Source organism: Hyla sarda, chromosome 2 (assembly GCF_029499605.1).
Source record: "Hyla sarda isolate aHylSar1 chromosome 2, aHylSar1.hap1, whole genome shotgun sequence".
NCBI lineage: Eukaryota > Metazoa > Chordata > Amphibia > Anura > Hylidae > Hyla > Hyla sarda.
In genome coordinates, this window is record NC_079190.1 from 487,532,694 (window position 1) to 487,551,968 (window position 19,275).

General features: G+C 44.0%; 1 protein-coding gene across 3 annotated transcripts; it reads right to left on the reverse strand.

Annotated features, from left to right (window-relative positions):
* Positions 1-11,580: 11,580 nt before the first annotated feature.
* On the reverse strand, positions 11,581-18,618 carry LOC130358087 (uncharacterized). 3 transcript variants are annotated; one of them, XM_056560894.1, is made up of 2 exons: positions 18,533-18,618; positions 11,581-12,312 (listed from the first exon to the last, which is right to left on the reverse strand). In XM_056560894.1, the coding sequence occupies exons 1-2, from the start codon at positions 18,584-18,586 to the stop codon at positions 11,812-11,814; spliced, it is 555 nt and encodes a 184-aa protein (XP_056416869.1). In that variant the 5' UTR covers positions 18,587-18,618; the 3' UTR covers positions 11,581-11,811. The 3 variants fall into 3 exon arrangements, with proteins under 3 accessions (XP_056416869.1, XP_056416868.1, XP_056416870.1); XM_056560893.1 differs by lacking the exon at positions 18,533-18,618 and adding an exon at positions 15,766-16,104; XM_056560895.1 differs by lacking the exon at positions 18,533-18,618 and adding an exon at positions 12,546-12,912.
* Positions 18,619-19,275: the final 657 nt, after the last annotated feature.

Below are 19,275 nucleotides of genomic sequence, written 5' to 3' on the forward strand. Positions count from 1 at the left end.
AAAAACTAAAACTTTTTTTTTAACAATATAAGTATGATTAAAATTGCCATATTCTGACCCCCTATAACTTTCTCGTTTTTCCATATTCAGGACTGTATGTGGACTTATCTGACCACCTGCTACCACTTTTACATATATGTGACTATTTATATTTTGATAGTTTTGGACATTTACACATGCAACCAAATATGTTTATTAACATTTTTTTTACACTTTTTTGGGCTAAAATAGGAAAGAGTGGTGATTTTACTTTGTATTGGGGGCTAATTTTTTTAAAACTTTTTTTTAACCATATGCTTTACATTTTTTTATGTCCCCCATAGGGGACTATTTGAAGCAATCATTAGACTGCTAATACTGATCAGTACTATGCACATGCATACCACTTATTAGTATTACTGGTGATCTACTTCTCTGGCCCTCTAGAAGGCAGACCAGAGAAGAAGACTCGGTGATAGAGGCCGGAGGCAGAAAGGAGAACGCCGTCCGCCATCTTGACTGATTGGGCCTGGGGTGATCAGATCATCCATCAGAACCGCCGCATTGCTGCAGATGCCTTCAATCAGACATGTCAAAAGTTTTCGATCGTTCCGGGTCTTACTTCATAGGTTATGTTAGCCTGGGGAAGCAGGTGACACTGCGCTTCACTCCCCGGCCAGGGAGAGATCTGTACATTTCTATGCATAGAAGTCTGGCGATTTTTCCGGCTGTGATATTTTACTTTCAATAGGGAGGTTAAAAACTTTGGTGCACTTTGGAGGAAACTAATATATATATATGTAGGGGAATATGCAAATCAGCTCATTACATCACCTTTTCAGGCAATGTTCCCTGGTATCAGCTGATACCAGGGAACATCTCCTGAAAAGGTGATGTAATGAGCTGATTTGCATATTCCCCTACCCAGAATGCCTGCGGAGTGCTTAGTGGCCCTTGAAAGCTCCGTCACTCCATGAGTGGTGAACTCGCCCTGAGTTAAATACTCATCCCGTTTAGTATATACATATATATATATATATATATATATATGCACATATATATTATTTTTACATTTAACATTAAAACTTTCTATAGATCTCCTTTACGTTCTCTTTTGTGATCATTGTGCTCGCTTCCCTTTTTCCCTTCCTTCTCCCCATAACGTTATCAGGTCAATATCACTATGACAACATCGCCTACGCACTTTACTTATGAAGGAATAATTCCTTGTGCAGACATCACCCGGCACGTGTACATATCAAGGACCTTAGGATTTTATCTTGTTGCTTTGTTCACTACTGGCACGATTTCATGTGACACAGCGGCGCACACTTGTTTTTCAGAGAAAAGACTTCTTATCACCAGCAAGGACAAACACCAAATCCTGGCTCAGGGATCCATGTAACCTTGAATATATTATTAGCTTTAAAGGGGTACTCTGGTTAAAAAAAAAATCAAAAAAAAAATCAAGTGGTGCCAGAAAGTTAAACAGATTTGTAAATTACTTCTATTTAAAAATCTTTATCCCTCCAGTACTTATCAGTTGCTGTATACCACAGAGGAAGTTGTATTTCTTTCTGGAATTCTTTTCTGTGTGACCACAGTGCTCTCTGCTGACACCTCTGTCTGTCTCAGGAACTGTCAAGAGCAGGATAGGTTTGCTATGGGGATTTGCTCCTGCTCTGGACAGTTCCTGACATGGACAGAGGTGTCAGCAGAAAGCACTGTGGTCAGACAGAAAGGAAATTTAAAAAGAAAAAAACTTCCTGTGGAGCATACAGCAGCTTTAAGTACTGGAAGGATTAAGATTTTTAAATAGAAGTAATTTACAAAACTATTTAACTTTCTGCACCAGTAGATTTAAAAAAAAAAAAAAGGTTTTCACAGACGTTCCCCTTTAAAGCGTACATCCAGAGACTCAGGCCCATGCGATCTACAGCTCCAATGGGCAGACAAGGGCCAAGCTGGGTGGTACAGTGGTATTGGCAACCGTATAACATCCGGCGAGTTCCGTGCACGAGCCCTTAGGGTTCGTGCAATGAACTTACTGGGCATAGTAAGGCTGGGTTCACACCACATTTTGTTAAATACGGTTCCCGTATACGGCTGGGAGGAGGGGGCGGGGCTTAACCGTGGTGCCCGCACTCAGCCGTATTCGGGAACCGTATTTAATGTATGTCTATGAGCCGACCGGAGTGAACCGCAGCCTCCGGTTGGCTTAGTTTTCGGCCATATGCGGTTTCCTGACCGCAGGCAAAAACGTGGTCGGCTGCGTTTTTGCCTACGGTCGGGAAACTGCATACGGCCGAAAACGAAGCCGACCAGAGGCTGCGGTTCGCTCCGGTCATTAAATACGGTTCCCGAATACGGCTGAGTGCGGGCGCCGCGATTAAGCCCCGACCCCCCTCCTCCCAGCCGTATACGGGAACCGTATTTAACAAAACGTGGTGTGAACCCAGCCTAAGGTTGCCTCATGTACCACCCAGCATAGTCCGCGCCTGCCCACGCTGGAGCTGGAGATTACACAGGCCTGAGACTCTGGATGCAGAATGCAGCAGTCCTCCATAGCAACCAAATCTCATATCCCAGAGGCTATTTAAGTAAAAGAAGCAATGTGATTGGTTGCTAACAACATTGGTGCAGTTGCCCCTAGCAACCAACTACTTTCATTTTCCAAGAAATGAGAGGTTGGACCATATTGGTTGCTATGGACAACTGCTCAGTTATTTATCAAGTTTTGATAAATAACCCCTCTAGAGTATAGTAAGAGTGTTCAATTGAAATTCATACCAGCCCACTTAGGGCCCATTCAAACGGCCGAATTTCCGAGTGGAATAATTCAGCTTGGAGATTTCGGCGCAGCAGCCTCACTGTAGAATTTCCTCAGTGCCCTGGAAAATTCTGCCGGGAAAATTCTAATTCTGGACTCTGCTAAATGAATGAGCAAGTTTGTTCTCTCAGCAGAATTCACTGGGAAATGCATTGGAGACAACGCACGTCCGACGCGGTCCTAGAGATGACTGATTAAGTCGCCATTTGCCATGCAAAGAATGTCCGCCTGGAACTTTTCTGGGTGGATATTCTGCCATCTAAATGAGCCCATAGAGAAAATCTCCTAAACTAAGGGTCAATTCACACAACAGAATTTCCACTTGCAGAATTTTCCGACTCAAATTAAAGCCCATAGACTCCTATGGGATTTTTTGCACTCCCATTCACACTACTGCATTTCCGCTTGTGGAATTGGTGCGGAATCCATTGGAAAATTCTGCAAGCAGAAATTCAGGAGTATGAATAGGAGTGCGAAATCCCATAGAATTCTATGGGCTTTAATTTGAGGCGTGTGAATAGACCCTAAAGGTCCAGAAAGTCATAATGAGTACTTTGTGTTATCATTCAGTGCCGTGGCCTAGTATTGTATCAACATGTGTATGTAGCCAACAACCGACTGTCAAATCAAATAAAAGTAATAATAATAGTAAATACTTTTGCAACAATAGGCTATTTATCAGAATGCACAGATTTGATTGGCTAAGTAGCATCACGTGAGATGATATACAACACAAGCCAATTTCCTAGGCCGCTAAACCGTAAAGTTCGGAGGTTCTTAGCATACCATTTTGCCAAATTGTGTGTACCATGCCACCACGGTAAGGGCACCTCATGTGTGTACCATTCCACCATGGTAACGGCCCCTCATGTGTGTACCATGCCACCACGGTAAGGGCACCTCATGTGTGTACCATGCCACCACGGTAAGGGCACCTCATGTGTGTACCATGCCACCACGGTAAGGGCACCTCATGTGTGTACCATGCCACCACGGTAAGGGCACCTCGTGGGATAGACCCTACACCAGTGGTTCTTAACCTTGTTGGAGGTACTGAACCCCACCAGTTTCATATGCGCATTCACCGAACCCCTCTTAATTGGAAAAATAAAATATGATTTTTTCAAATTCAAAACATAAGAGGTATATATTTAAGTATATATTTATACATAGGTGCACAAATTGAACAAAACCATTAAGAACAAAGAACAAAACCATGAAAACATGATTTTCACACAAAAACATAATGAATATTTACTGCAAATCAGTGTGACTTCTGCTGTTGTCTTTCAGAGACTAGTTCAGAAATGCACAGCTTTACCTTGGCAAGTGCCACTCTCATGTCATTTTCACATCAATGGCAGTGTTCCCCCCACATTAGGCAGCTAGTGTTCCCCCACATTGGGCAGGCAGTGTTCCCCCCACATTAGGCAGGCAGTGTTCCCCCCACATTAGGCAGATAGTTCCCCCACATTAGGCAGGCAGTGTTCCCCCACATTAGGCAGGCAGTGTTCCCCCACATTAGGCAGGCAGTGTTCCCCCACATTAGGTAGGCAGTGTTTCCCCCACATTAGGCAGGCAGTGTTCCCCCACATTAGGCAGGCAGTGTTCCCCAACCTGCGGACCTCCAGATGTTGCCGTTGGCTGTCCGGGCATACTGGGAGTTGTAATTTTGCAACATCTGGAGGTCCACAGGTTGAAGACCACTGATATAGGCAGTGTTCCCCCACAGACATACAGCCTTCAGCCATATAAAGTGTATGGCTGGAGGCTGCATGCCTGTGTACTGCCCACTTCAGTGCTCCGACCACCGCTCCGGCTATAGCAGTAGGTCTCGGAACCGGTGGTCGGAGCACCGAAGATGACGTGCCGCTGGTCACTTACCAAGCTGGCCAGCGTGCGTCTTCCTCCTTCTCTATCTTCCGGTCCTCGGCGCCTTCGTTTCCATGGGCGCACGCACAGGACGTCAGTGACGTCCCGGCGTGTGCTATGTCCCGGCGGCCCTGTGTTTTTAAACTTAACGCGGGGCCGCAGTGAGTTAATAGTGATGGGGGGAATTGCCCCGTCGCTACAGGACGGGCAAACACCGGCTCTGCTCGGGGCCCCGGACCAGCTCGGGGCCCCAAGCAATTGCTTGGTTTGCCTGTCCTGTTGCGACCTCCCCCGCCGAACCCCCGAGACTGACTCACTGAACCCAGGTTACGAACCACTGTCCTACACCATAGGGTATGTCTCTCTTTTAGACTAGCACTGAGCCTACGGCTTCTGGGCATGTAGGATCCAGCTATTTCCTGGTTTAAAATTACCAAGTGGAAGTGGTGGAGTGCACGACCAAGATGGAGGCAGCCATTCCCTACCTCATGTGTAACACAAAAAAAACAAGTACATTTATTTATTTATTTCATCCATACATGGCTGCCTATGGGGGAGCATGTGATGATACACGTCCCCGCGCCTCTTCCACCGCGCCTACACTCACAGTGTAATGCCGTGTATCGTCATGTGCTCCTCCATAGGTAGCCATGAATAGATGAAGGAGTCATCCAGCTGCATACAGGGACGGGAACCGAACGGGGGTGGAACCCCATGAATACAGAGAGCAGGGCCAGAGAAGACCTTCAGACAGCATTTCTCAATCAGTGTGCCTCCAGCTGTTGCAAAACTACCACTCCCAGCATGCCCGGTCAGCCTTCGGCTGTCCGGGCATGCTGGGAGTGGTAGTTTTACAAGAGCTGGAGGCACCCTGGTTGGGAAACACTGTGTTAAAGACCATCTGTCACCTAGTAATGCAGCGCACACAGTGCAGTAGGGATTCACAAGCCTAATCCAGCCATACCTGTGAGGATGATATAGGCTACTGCATAGCCATGAAAAACGGTTCAGGAGTCGTCCCGGACAGTCGGAGAGGGGGGCCCGGGGTCAGGTATGCTTCAGGGCCACAAAGTCTCTCTCTGTTTATCTACGGCCTGCTCATTGAAGGTGCATGCGCGGTGAAGGATCAGCGGACGTATAGGTGTCGGAAAAAATATAACTGATTCCAGGCCTTGCTGCCTCTCCGACTATCCGGGATGACTCCTGGACGGTTTACTAAAGCGGGTTTTTTATTGGCTATACAGTTGTGATAGAGAAATCTCTCAGGTATTGATCTCAGGTATGGCTCCCAATCAATAAGACCGGTCTGGGGTTACAATGAATGACCACACAGACACATGGGTGTGAATCAACAAAGCTCTAGCTTTATTCTGGAAGCAAGTTGTTTTATATGAGTTAAAGCGGTACTCTGGTGGAAAACTTTTTTTTATTTTTTTTATTTTTTTATGAACTGGTACCAGAAAGTTAAACAGATTTGTAAGTTACTTCTATTAAAAAAATCTTCACCCTTCCAGTACTTTTTAGCAGCTGTATACTACAGAGGAAGTTTTTTTCTTTTTGAATTTCTTTTTTTTGTCTGACCACAGTGCTCTCTGCTGACACCTGATGTCCGCATCAGGAACTGTCCAGAGCAGGAGAAAATCCTCATAGCAAACCTATGCTGCTCTGGACAGTTCCTGACACGGACAGAGGTGCCAGTAGAGAGCACTGTGGACAAGACAAAAAAGAAATTCAAAAAGAACAGAATTTCCTCGGTAGCACACAGCTGCTAAAAAGTACAGGAAGGGTAAAGATTTTTTAACAGAAGTCATTTACGCTTCTGTTTAACTTTCTGGCACCAGTTGACTTATAAAGACCTAAAAAAAAAAAAAAAGGTTTCCACAGTACCCCTTTAAGAACAAAGGAGGGCAACCTTTAGCCCAAATATTCCCATTTGCCCAGACACAAATGCAGCACTTATGCTAAAATTATCAAACCACAAGGAGTTCTGCACAGATGTGTGTTCCGCAATAATGGACCATCTGCATCCTGAAACATAGATTTTACGGAACTTTGTCTGTGTTTGTTACTTAATTCTGTTAAATATGGCTAATTCAACATGTCAACAGTTTTTAAGCATTTAAGTATTTTGTAGAGTTAAGGAAATAAAATGGTTAAAATAAATTATCAGTAGCCTAAATTTTAACACAGGTATGGCTGGATGAGGCTTGTGAAGCCCTATGTGTGCAAGTCTATTTTATGTGATAGATGTACTTTATAGGTAGCTTTATCGGTTGTAGGTACAGGCCTGGAGAGACCGGCAGCTGGGTCTGGACTGCAGTCCACCATTTAGTGACCTCGGGTGAATAGGTCTGTGCCATATTAAACCATTAGCAGGATATTCGAAAAATTCGATTCGGCCAATTCGCTGAATTTCCCCAAAAAATGTGGTTCGGTCCGAATTTAGTCGCGGCGAGTCGCTATTAAAAACGGCTATTTCTGTGCTACAGAGAGCCTCAATAGGGGGGTAAAAAACATTGCCTTGTCGTAACACTCATATGGAGTGTGCTGTGTTAGTGAAATAATACTGTTATTCAGTATGACATGTATGCATGCAGATTACAGACATCGCTATTAGGATCCCTGCCGCACAGCGTCTGGATGTGGCAGCAGGGAGACCATATGGCGTCACAATTGAAGAGATAAGAGATTTTTTAATGTAATTTTTATTCAATTTAATTTGAATAATTTTTTTTTAAATCCTTTTTTGAGGACCCCTTCTGGTGAGCATCGAGCCGGCGGTCCGCCTCAAGGTGAGCTACAACCTGTTCCAGCCCCTGCCTCTCAAAGCCCCCCTCCCCCCGGCTGTCTTGCTCTGTGTGGAACTGCAAATGTTTTATTTAACCCCTTGGGGACGGAGGGTTTTCCGTTTTTGCACGTTAGTTTTTTCCTCCTTACCTTTTAAAAATCGTAACCCTTTCAATTTTCCACCTAAAAATCCATATTATGGCTTATTTTTTTGTGCTGCCAATTCTGCTTTGTAATGACATCAGTCATTTTACACAAAAATCTATGGCGAATTGGAAAACAAAAATCATTGTGTGACAAAATTGAAGAAAAAATGCTATTTTGTAACTTTTGGAGGCTTCCGTTTCCATGCAGTACATTTTTTGGTAAATAAGACACATTCTCTTTATTCTGTAGGTTCATACGATTAAAATGATACCCTACCTATATAGGTTTGATTTTGCCGTACTTCTGGAAAAAATTGTCATCTTCTGACCCTACAACTTTTCTATTTTTCCGCATACAGGGCAGTATGAGGGCTCATTTTTTGTGCCGTGATCTGAAGTTTTTAGCGATACCATTAGTGTATTCATCAGACTTTCTGATTGCTTTTTATTTCTTTTTTTCATGATATAAAAAGTGACCAAAAATACGCTATTTTGGACTTTGGAATTGTTTTGCGCGTACGCCATTGACCGTGTGGTTTAATTAACAATATATTTTTATAATTCGGACATTTCCACACGCGGCTATACCACATATGTTTATTTTTATTTACACTTTTTTTGTTTTTTAAATGGGAAGGGGGGGGGGGGGGGACGAAGAGTAACACTTGCCTCCAAAAGTTGGAAGGGAACAACATATTGTCCATTGTAGCAGGTGGGGGTAAAAACTTCCCCTGTAAGGCCCAACTCTTGCCCTATTAATTCCCTTTACGGCAAGTGTTGTTCGCCCTAAAAAGGGTGGCCCCACACGGGAACCAATCCCTATTTCCAACTAAAAACTCTGGGAAATGCAGTGTTTTTAGGTGGAAATAGGGAGAGGTTCCTGTGTGGGGCCACCCTTTTTAGGGCGAGTAACATTTGCCAAGAAGGGAATTAATAGTGCGAGAGTATGGCCTAACAGGAGAAGTTTTTACCCCACCTGTTACAATGGACCATACATTGTTCCCTACCATCTTTTAGAGGTCTTTGCAGCACATCAATACTTGGTGATGTAGGTGGCACATGGCGTTTTTTTTTTTTTTTTTTTATACACCTTTCCTTTTGTTAGATAAAAAAAAAAAAAAATGGTCCATATATTTTATCCTAAGAAAAGGTAAGTTTTAGCTAATGCATATCCTCAATACTTCCTTGTGGTCTAATGCAGAGGAATTTCTGTAACTAGGGACCAGCACCTTAATTAGGTTTTGCAGTATCCATGGCAGCACAATGAGAGAGCCTGGAGGTGGTAGCATCAGCATGAGGAGAGCATATGGTGGCACAATGACAGAGCCTGGAGGTGGCAACATCAGCATGAGGAGACTATATGACAGCATAATTAGAGAGCCTGGAGGTGGCAGCATCCGCACATGGAGACCATATGGTGGCACAATGAGAGAGCCTGGAGGTGGCAGCATCAGCATGAGGAGACCATATAGCAGCACAAAGAGAGCCTGGAGCTGGCAGCATCAGCAGGAGGAGACCATATGGCGGCACAATGACAGAGCCTGGAGGTGGCAACATCAGCATGAGGAGACTATATGACAGCACAATTAGAGAGCCTGGAGGTGGCAGCATCCGCACATGGAGACCATGGCAGCACAATGACAGAGCCTGGAGGTGGCAGCAGCAGCATGAGGGCCATGCCAACTAAGGGTTGAGTCTGAGGAACCTACCGACTGTTGTCTGGGGATGTCAGATGTCACTTGGGATGAAGTGGATGACCGAATGAACCAATCAATCACTGCTGCTGGGTTGCTGGTCAAGACACGACCGCTAGCTGACACCGGGAGCTCCGACCTCTCACTGAGACTCCTGCTGCCACACGCCCCTACCCTGCTGCGATCTCTGCCTGCGCCTGATGAATTTAGGCCTCTGCCACTCCTCTGTACAAGTCCTGGCACTTCTCTGCCTGACATACTTATGCACCAGCTGAGTGCGTATATGTTACACTTATGAGAGGAAGACAATGCGCTCCACTGTGCTTAAAACTGTATTAGACTACAGAAACAAGTGTGTAGCTTTGTCTGGCCTTTCACAGTAAGTAGGCCCAAAAAAAACGTACACCACGTAGGTCTACCTACACTTTACTAAATAAGTAGAAGACTTGGAAGGGAGAGCACACTAAATAACTGTATGAACCCTAATATAAGGCAATTGCAGATACCATAGGCAGAGCTCACGGGTCTTCAGTAAAACAGCGATACCTGCGGGGTGCATGTATCAGATAAAGTATCATGTAAACAAAGCAAAAAGAAAGCATACATGCACTCATCGCCGAGATGGTATCAACGCATCCGGGGCTACGGGATCATGCAGAGATGTGCAGGAGTGCTCAGAGGCCACGCCAGCCGGTTCATACGACAAGGCGTACTTCTTCCGGCCTCCAAGCTGAGATCGGAAGAAGTAAGCGTCGTACCAAATGGCTGGCGTTGCCTCTGAGCACTCCTGCACATCACTGCATGATCCCGTAGCCCCAGACTCCCGGACACGTTGAAACCATCTCAGCAGAGAGTGCATGTATGCTTTCTTTTTGCTTTGTACCTACACTTTACACTGAGAGAACTGGACAATACACTCAGCTTAAAACTGGATAAGGCTACAGAAACAAGGGTGTAGCTTTGGCTGGCCTTTCACAGTAACTAGGCCCAAATTAGTTTTTCAGGAAAAAAAAAAAACACCACCACCTATGTACGCACAGGTTACACTTATGAGAGGACAATAAGCTCCGCTATGCAACCTACATTAGGCACTGTAATCATGTGACTATGGCTTTTCTTGCTCACCCTAACTGGCCTCTGTTACCTTTACAGTTGTTGTACAACCCACTGCAGCAGTACAGAATCGCTGTGTAGTAGAGCCTAGTACAGTACTATTAGGCACTTATAGCAGGTGACAATGGCTTTTACTGCTCTGCCGAACTGGCCCCTTTAAGCTTTAGAGTTGCTGTACACCACTGCAGCAGTGGAGTCGCTGTGTATTACACCCAAAAGTTCTCTCTCTCTGTCAGTGCTTTTATGCAGTGATTTGGGCTTGTGGTGAATCGCTGCTGTGAAGCTGTTTTTTCTGTGCAACGCACACAATACTCTCTCTCTCCCTGCAGTGAAACGCTCTCTCTGAAATAAAAAACGCTGACTTGACTGGCCACAAGATGGCTGCCGATTATATAGGGCTGACACATCACTTGACTGGCTGCTGATAGGCTGCATGTGATTCAGGGTCATGCCGCCTACCCTTGTTCCCACCTTCCCAGAGTTCCTTGCCCCATGTCCTCACATGTGGATCCGCCATTTTAGATTTCCTGGAGCCTGGACCGCACTAAATGCAGTTTAATGAAGCAATTTGTGTGGTCGAATCGCGGTGATATTCGGATTTGTTGCGAATCGAATTTTTCCTGAAACAAATTCGGATTAGTCAGATTCGATTTGCTCATCCCTACTGGTAACCATACCCCATCATTTCTCTTCATGGGCAGTGGCAACCGGTACAAGGCTCTCTTTCTCTGTAGGGAGTTTCCTTTCAGCAAATACAGGAAAGAAAAAGCAGCCCTAGGCCTACAAGGGTCACTTGTACTGGGGCCATCGTGTTTAAAGGGGTTGTCCCATCTCTTTATTTCCACTTTTTCCAGTTCCTCCAGCCTGTTTGCAGCAGCTGAAAGTGGTCGGGCAAGCTGAAAGAAGCCAAATTTACGCAATTTGTGTACCTCTCTTTGACTTTAACAGGAGTTGCCTGAACGGCTTAGCCCCGTGGGCAACTCCCTTTTTGTAACTCCAGGAGTAAGGAGATGGGACAACCTTTTTAAAGTGGCCCTGGGATCAGTGGGGTTCCCAGTGTTTAGATTCCCACACATCTAACAGTTACCACTTATTCATTGGATATAATACCCCTGCAAAGAATAATAATCTTACAAGACTATATGTATTTTTTTCCCCATATATTACGGTAGTTTATTTCATTTTTATACACTAAAAATATATTGTGACTTGTGATAGTCTTATTTTTCATTGTGATTCTATTGTGACATTCAACAAAGTTTCTTACATATAAATGTGTGATTAAGAAAAAAGTTTAGATTGTGTTTTCCTTGCACGCTCATCATTGTGTTTTCCTCGCACGCTCAACATTGTGTCATATTTATTATTTAATTTGTTTCACCTTTTGTGCTTACACCAGACACTTTGTGCTGCCCTCCGGGCTGGAGAGTGGGCACCTTTCACCATAGTAAAGACTTCCCCCATTAAGACTGGATAAAGAACAACAATGAGTCCCACTGAAAAAAACAGGAGTACTGGTGACGGGAGTGTTGAGTGGTTGACCCATGCACGGCGAGTTTGGTGGAGTCAGTGGGGACTTGTTATTGTCCGTGCATCTTTGCAGTGTGATCTTATACGTGGCAGCCGTCTCACACATGGACATGATATATTCACTGTCTTCGGGCTTATTTTCTACCATCATAATTTTGGTCAGGAGCGATTTTAACACAATCAGAATGCCAATGAACCCAAAGATGTAGATCAGATGACCAAAGGGCAAAGTCAATTGATGGTTCCCAAGGCTTTCATTGGTGAACTTACTGGACTGCTGAACCAGGCATTTTACAGTAGTGGTTCCGACATCTGTTGCATTTGTCCACTCCGATTTATTGTGGCCAAATGTCATGTGGTTCTAGAATTACAAAAAGAAAATTAAGCATGAAAAAGTCAAAATAGAGAACTATGACATTTGAACATCATAAACAGGGTCCTCTCTTCGGGACCCCTCTTAATCAGCCAAAACTATTGTATATAGAGGAGAAGTTGGTGCAGTCATGGTTCCTATAGGTTTCAGTGGGAGAATTTTTTGCAGTCATGGAGGGGTATTTATGAAACCTGTGTCAATAGAATGATTATGGCACTCACCACGAGATGAAGAAACGGAAACTCTTTAATCATGACAACCGGCAGACTACAGCATAGGGATCAGGGACGCCATGAACGTGATAGCTATTGTGTGTGCTGGGCGCACTTCTTCAGACCACAAGTTTTTTGCGACAATGTTTTGCGCCAAACCAAACTGAACATTTTTTTACAAGTGACTTTGGAAGTCAAAAAGTGACTTTAAAAAGTCGCACATTGGTCGCACGGGTTAAAAAGTCACACAAAAAGTTGCAGAGGAATCACCATACAAAGTGGAGTGCTGAAGTAAGAAATGTGATCAGCACCAGATTTATCCCGTGCCCTGCACCATGTAGTACATTTGGCGCAGGGACACTTTTTCCACCACGTGAATTAATGGAGTAAAAAGACATTCTCCACTTTCACTTTTCATGAATTACCCCCATGGTTCCTATAGGTTTCAGTGGGAGAACTTGGTGCAGTCAGCCTGTTTAGAAGCAACCAAACAGATGGCTTCTTTCATTTTTCACAGGTCTCTTTAAAAATGAAAGAAGCAATCTGATTGGTTGCCATGGGCAACTGCACCACTCTTCCTGTACGCAGTTTTTGATAAATCTCCCCCGTCGTTCCTATAGGTTTCAGTGGGCCTTCAACAGTGGGGATTGTGTATGTGGGGGGGGGGGTAGTTGGGGGCGGCGGCCCTGAAGTTGGGATTTTATTTGCTCCATCATAGGAATGGGATTTCTTGAATTCTGATAGTAGTGATGGGGAAAAAAAAATACTTAAATGGGGCTTCCAGGATTTTACGTTGCCGGCTCATACCCCTAGAGCCAGAAGGAATAGGTCGCTGCCAGACATATTTGGGGTCTTTCATCTTTGGGATAACATAAAAAATCAATCAGCACATCCAACTCTTGACTTGGACTAGAAATTTTGGTCTGCCACAAATTTCAGTCCGAGTCAAGAGTTGGATGCGCTCAGAAAATGACCCAATTGTAGTCACTAGGGGGGAGATTTATCAAAACCTGTGTAGAGGAATAGTGGTGCAGTTGCCCATAGAAACCAATCAGCACACTTCTTTAATTTTTAAAGAGGCCTGTGTGGTGTCGGGTGAGGGTAATGTGCAAATGAACCTTTTCGTAACGCCAGGGCAGGGTTAGCCTATACACCGTCCAAGGGTGAGCCACCTTCTCCTGTGCCAGGCATGGGGCAGTAAATACTCTGACACAAGGTTACAGATAACTGGCTTTACTGAGGCAGGATAGATTGTAAAATCTGTTAAAGCTCAGATTGGTATAAAGGGAGGTGCAGGGTGAACCTTGGAAGCTTATCGCCTTGCTGGGACTTATAGTTGATTGTGCTGTGTATGACTGACTTGCTGTATGGCAACAAATGCCTGACTTTAGTGACTTGAATCCCCGGGACTTAAAGGGGTACTCCGGTGAAAACCTTTTTTCTTTTAAATCAACTGGTGCCAGAAAGTTAAACAGATTTGTAAATTACTTCTATTAAAAAAAAATCTTAATCCTTCCTGTACTTATTAGCTGCTGAATACTACAGAGAGAGAATTCCAAAAAGAAAAGAATTTCCTCTGATGACATCACGAGCACAGTGCTCTTTGCGGATGTCCTAATAATAACTCTTTATTTATTGTTGTTCTTAGTGGGATTTGAACCCAAGGCACTGCAAGGCAGCAGTGCTAACTACTGAGCCACCATGCTACCCTTAGCATTTATCTGCTATACACGGTTGCTAAAATGGACAGAGATGTCAGCAGAGAGCACTGTGCTCGGGATGTCATCAGTGTTCCAAAAAGAAAGGAACTTCCTCTGTAGCATTCAGCAGCTAAGTAGTACTGGAAGGATTAAGATTTTTTTTAATAGAAGTAATTTACAAATATGTTTAACTTTCTGGCACCAGTTGATTTAAAAGAAAAAAAGGTTTTCACCGGAGTACCCCTTTAAGTGCTTATTGCTAGGCTTGACATTCCCCTGGGCACTGGGGTTATTCTTTAGCAGATGCGGGATTGCAGGATTAGACTTGAGGCCTCCTCAGAATCACCTCACAGACTCACTTCAGACTTCTCCAAACTGTACCTCAACTACATTCTAGTCTACTGAACTGAACTCTGAACTCCTACCACACTATATATGGGACAGATTTGGAGCATTCCCATTGGGCAGTTAAGTCACATGGTTCACCTCATACACACTCCCCTAACAACAGGGTTCCTAAGGTTTAACAGGCTTAAAGCAACAGGTACACAGAAAATACCAATACATTAACCATAGCATAACATTGGTAGATATAGGGGGTTATTTATCAAAGGATTTATGTGTTTTTTTCCCCCGCAACTTTGGCGCAATGCTTTGGCGCAGTTTCTTTTTGCGCCAAAGTTTGGCGCATTTTCTCCACTGTCATTTTTACAACTTTCTCAAAATCACACGGTCCTGTGTGTCATTTTTACTTTGGTCAGTAATTCATAATTTGCGCAATTTTGCGCCTTTAGGTTTTTTTTTTTGCCCCATATCACCGCCAAGAAATTTTGTACTTGGAAAACACACATAGCAATGTTAGAAAATGTAAAGGTGTCAAAATACATTAAAAAAAAATTTTGTGAAAGCATCGACACCTCCGGGGCAGCGCAATTCTATCATTCGACATAGTTGTCTCTGAGGGACCTTTACCCTCTGTTGAGCCGGCATTGGACATGGCCGCACAGGTTCAGGAAAGATAAGCATTAGGCTAGGTTCAGACTACGGATTCACGATATAAAAAATTAAAAAGTCCATTGTTTTGGTGTACGCCACGTGAAAAGTGGCACACAGGCACCTATTTTTTTTTTTTTTGGTGTGCGCCAAAATTTGCAAGACCAAAAACCGTTCACACAAATCCACCACAGCAGAGTTTTCATTTTTGACAAGAGTCTTAATTATTATCAGCAAATTTGTAATAAAAGGTGAAATCATACAGATCCATTACCAAACCGATCTGTATCTTTCTATCAGTGTTTCCCAACCACGGTTCCTCCAGCTGTTGCAAAACTACAACTCACAACATGCCCGGACAGCCTTTGGCTGTCCGGGCATGTTGTGAGTTGTAGTTTTGCAACAGCTGGAGGCACGCTGGTTGGGAAAGACTGCTTTATATGGAAGTGTGAATGAGGCCTGACAGAAGATTTGGGGATTTTTAGCATCAAACCTAAAAAGTAAAATGTCATAATAATGGAGATTATAAGGCCCACCTGATCTGGACTCACTGAAGCGGCAGCCAGGATAAACAGTAGCGACTGTCTGAAGATGAAACTCAGGATCAGCGGTCGTTGTAATACCGGGGTAAGACTGGCAACAGGAGACATAAGATGGAATCTTCTTTCTAGTATGTGTGACTCCATCCCACCAGGACTCTATTCATGGCATAGAGATATCTGCCGCTCAGTACTTGGTTTTGACTGCCCCACCCGGCTCTAGTTTGTAGCCCCCATGATGCTCTTGGAGGAGCCATTTCCTTTTTGTTAAATGTCTTAGGGTGTGTTCACACATTCTTTGTTTTTGCGTGTTGTTTTTTTTTTTTTAAAGGGGGCGGGCTCTTCACGTCTATCCGCAGCAGATTTTCCACGGAGGAACTTACGCTGCGGATAATCCGCCGCAAGCCCCCATTGAAGTCAGTAGGGATTGCGGCGGATTTTCCGCAGCGTAAATTCCGCTGCGGAAAATCTGCTATGGACAGCCGAGAAGAGCCCGCCCCTTTCAAATACGCAGCAGAAAACCCGCAAAAACAAAGAGCGTGTGAACGCACCCTTAGGTTATGTTCACACGGCAGAATTTCCGCATAGGTGCGTGAATTCCGCGGGCACATTCAATAGGTCGGGGTCTGCTGCCCGTTAACAGTATGCGTTGACATTCCGTTTTCAGGGGGATGCTAAGGGAATACCACTAGAGATGAGCGAACTTACAGTAAATTCGATTCGTCACGAACTTCTCGGCTCGGCAGTTGATGCCTTTTCCTGCATAAATTAGTTCAGCTTTCCGGTGCTCCGGTGGGCTGGAAAAGGTGGATTCAGTCCTAGGAGACTCTTTCCTATGAATGTATCCACCTTTTCCAGCCCACCGGAGCACCGGAAAGCTGAACTAATTTATGCAGGAAAAGTCATCAACTGCCGAGCCGAGAAGTTCGTGACGAATCGAATTTACTGTAAGTTCGCTCATCTCTAAATACCACTAATGGGAGCAGTAACGTAATGTAAACCTAGCCCTAGTTGTATCTATTGAGGGTCAGAACACACTGGGGGGGGGGAATATTCAAAAACTTGTGTTAGGCTGGGTTCACACCACGTTTTTGCAAAACAGTTCCTGTATACGTTATCAATTTGAAAACCGTACGGAACCGTATTGAAAACCGTACGCATTGACTCTGCATTGAAAACCGTATGCCAAGATGCATCAGGTTGTGTCCGTTTTGCACCCTATACGGTTTTGCCAGTTTTTTTCCCCGTACCCAAAACCGTAGCCCACCACGGTTTTTGGTCCGGGTGAAAAACCGTATTGAAACGTATATGTTTTTTTTTTAACATGGGAGTCAATGGGAACCGAACAGAACTGTATGTGTGTACGGTTCCATCCGGTTTGCACCATACGGTTTTTGACTTTGCACAGTTTTTTTCTTGGAATTTAAATCAAACAAGTGAAACTTTATTCATAATGGAATGAAAAGTTAAAAACGTATATGTTTTTTTCTTAAAAAACGGAAGCAACCGGACATCATTTTTCAAATAGTATACGGTTTTCAACCGTATGCGGATTAAAATTTGTACACACGTTCTGATAACAGTTTATTCAGGTCAAACCTGATACAGGAACTGTATTGCAAAAACGTGGTGTGAACCCACCCTTATTAGGACTCTTTATTTTGCTCCGCAAAGAGTGTTCACTGCGCCTCATTTTCAGAAGTGTGTTTGGGCTTTTGAAAATTCGGAACAAATAGCACAAAAAGCAAATCATTTAACACCAAGTATACTTGGTATTATCTGCGACACTTTGAGCGCCAGAAAGGGGTGTTAAACCTTTGAAAATAGTGTGCTAATAGCACAAAAATCCTAACCGCGCCCTAACCACCCTCCTTTAAAAAAAATTGGTTAGCAGGGTGCCTAATGAGGTGCTAATTGTCTGAATATGTGGCGCTAATAGTGTGTGCCACATTTTAAGCAAATGTGGCGCAGCTAAAGCAAAAAAAAAGTCGGGCTAAATGCTTTGAATATACCCCCCCCCCCCCCCCCCCCCCCCACTGTTTTGGCCCTCGTTAATCATATCCGTCGGCATCCCGCAGAACACTGGGTGCCAACCTATACTGTTAACGCGAGCAGCGCTCCCCATTCACTTCCCTAGTGACTCAGTTCGGGACATATGCGCTATTTTAAGCGCACTCATGACAGGGGCTGTTGCGCTTTTGAAATAGCGCACACATCCTGAAAGGAGTAACAAGGTGACTCTTTTCAACCATATAATTAAATGGGGCCGGATAAAACAGTATACGTCAGCATCCCGTTTATGGCGGGATGCCGACGGATAAGATTAACGGGGCCAAAACGTAGTGTGTCCAGACCCTTACATTGGCGTGGGGATTTTCTTGATCGCCTATGTCCATGGGGTTTGCCGTAGACCTATGGGGAAGTTTATCAAAACCTATACAGAGGACCAGTTGCCCATAGCAACCAATCAGATCGCTTCTTTTCATTTTTACAGAGGCCTGTGAAAAACGAAAGAAGCGATCTGATTGGTTGCTATGGGCAACTGGGCAACTTTTCCTGTGCACAGGTTTTGAAAAATCTCCTCCTATATCACAGCTCAGGCAAGATGGCTGCCCCCATAATAATGTACAAAAAAAAAATTACAATCAGAAGATAGAAACAGATTAGAAAAAAAAACTGTTTCAGTATCTGCCTCTAATTAGTAAAAGAAAAAAATATGGGGGACACATTCCCTATAAAAATCTCATCCACTTTGTTTACACACCAGAATTTCCATGCGAAATTCTGCCGAAAAATTCTGCCAGAATGTAAAGCCCATTGGGGGAGATTTATCAAAACCTGTGCAGAGGAAGAGTGGTGTAGTTGCCCATAGCAACCAATCAGATTGCTTCTTTCATTTTCCACAGGCCTCTTTAGAGGCCTGTGGAAAATGAAAGAAGCAATCTGATTGGTTGCTATGGGCAACTGCACCACTCTTCCTCTGCACAGGTTTTGATAAATCTCCCCCATTATCTTTAATAGGATTCCGCTGTCTCATTCACACATCGAAATTTTCGACATTCTGGACGTGTCTTTAAATATTGCAAAATTGCGGGCGGAACCCCATTGAACTCAATGGAGTTTGAATTTCGGCAGAATTCTGTTCTTAGAGAACACAGAAACTCCACTGTAATTCCGTTCAGCAAGCTTTGCTGTCTGGAATTTGTGCGGAATTGTGGAAATTGCGCCTTGTGAACATAACCTTACAAAGAATTAAAGGGGTACTCCGGTGGAAAACTTTTTTTTTTTTTTTTAAATCAACTGGTGCCAGCAAGTTAAACAGATTTGTAAATTACTTCTATTTAAAAATCTTAATCCTTTAAGTACTTATTAGCTGCTGAATACTACATAGGAAATTCTTTTCTTTTTGGAACACAGAGCTCTCTGCTGACATCATGACCACAGTGCTCTCTGCTGACATCTCTGTCAATATTAAGAACTGTCCAGAGTAGAAGAAAATCCCCATAG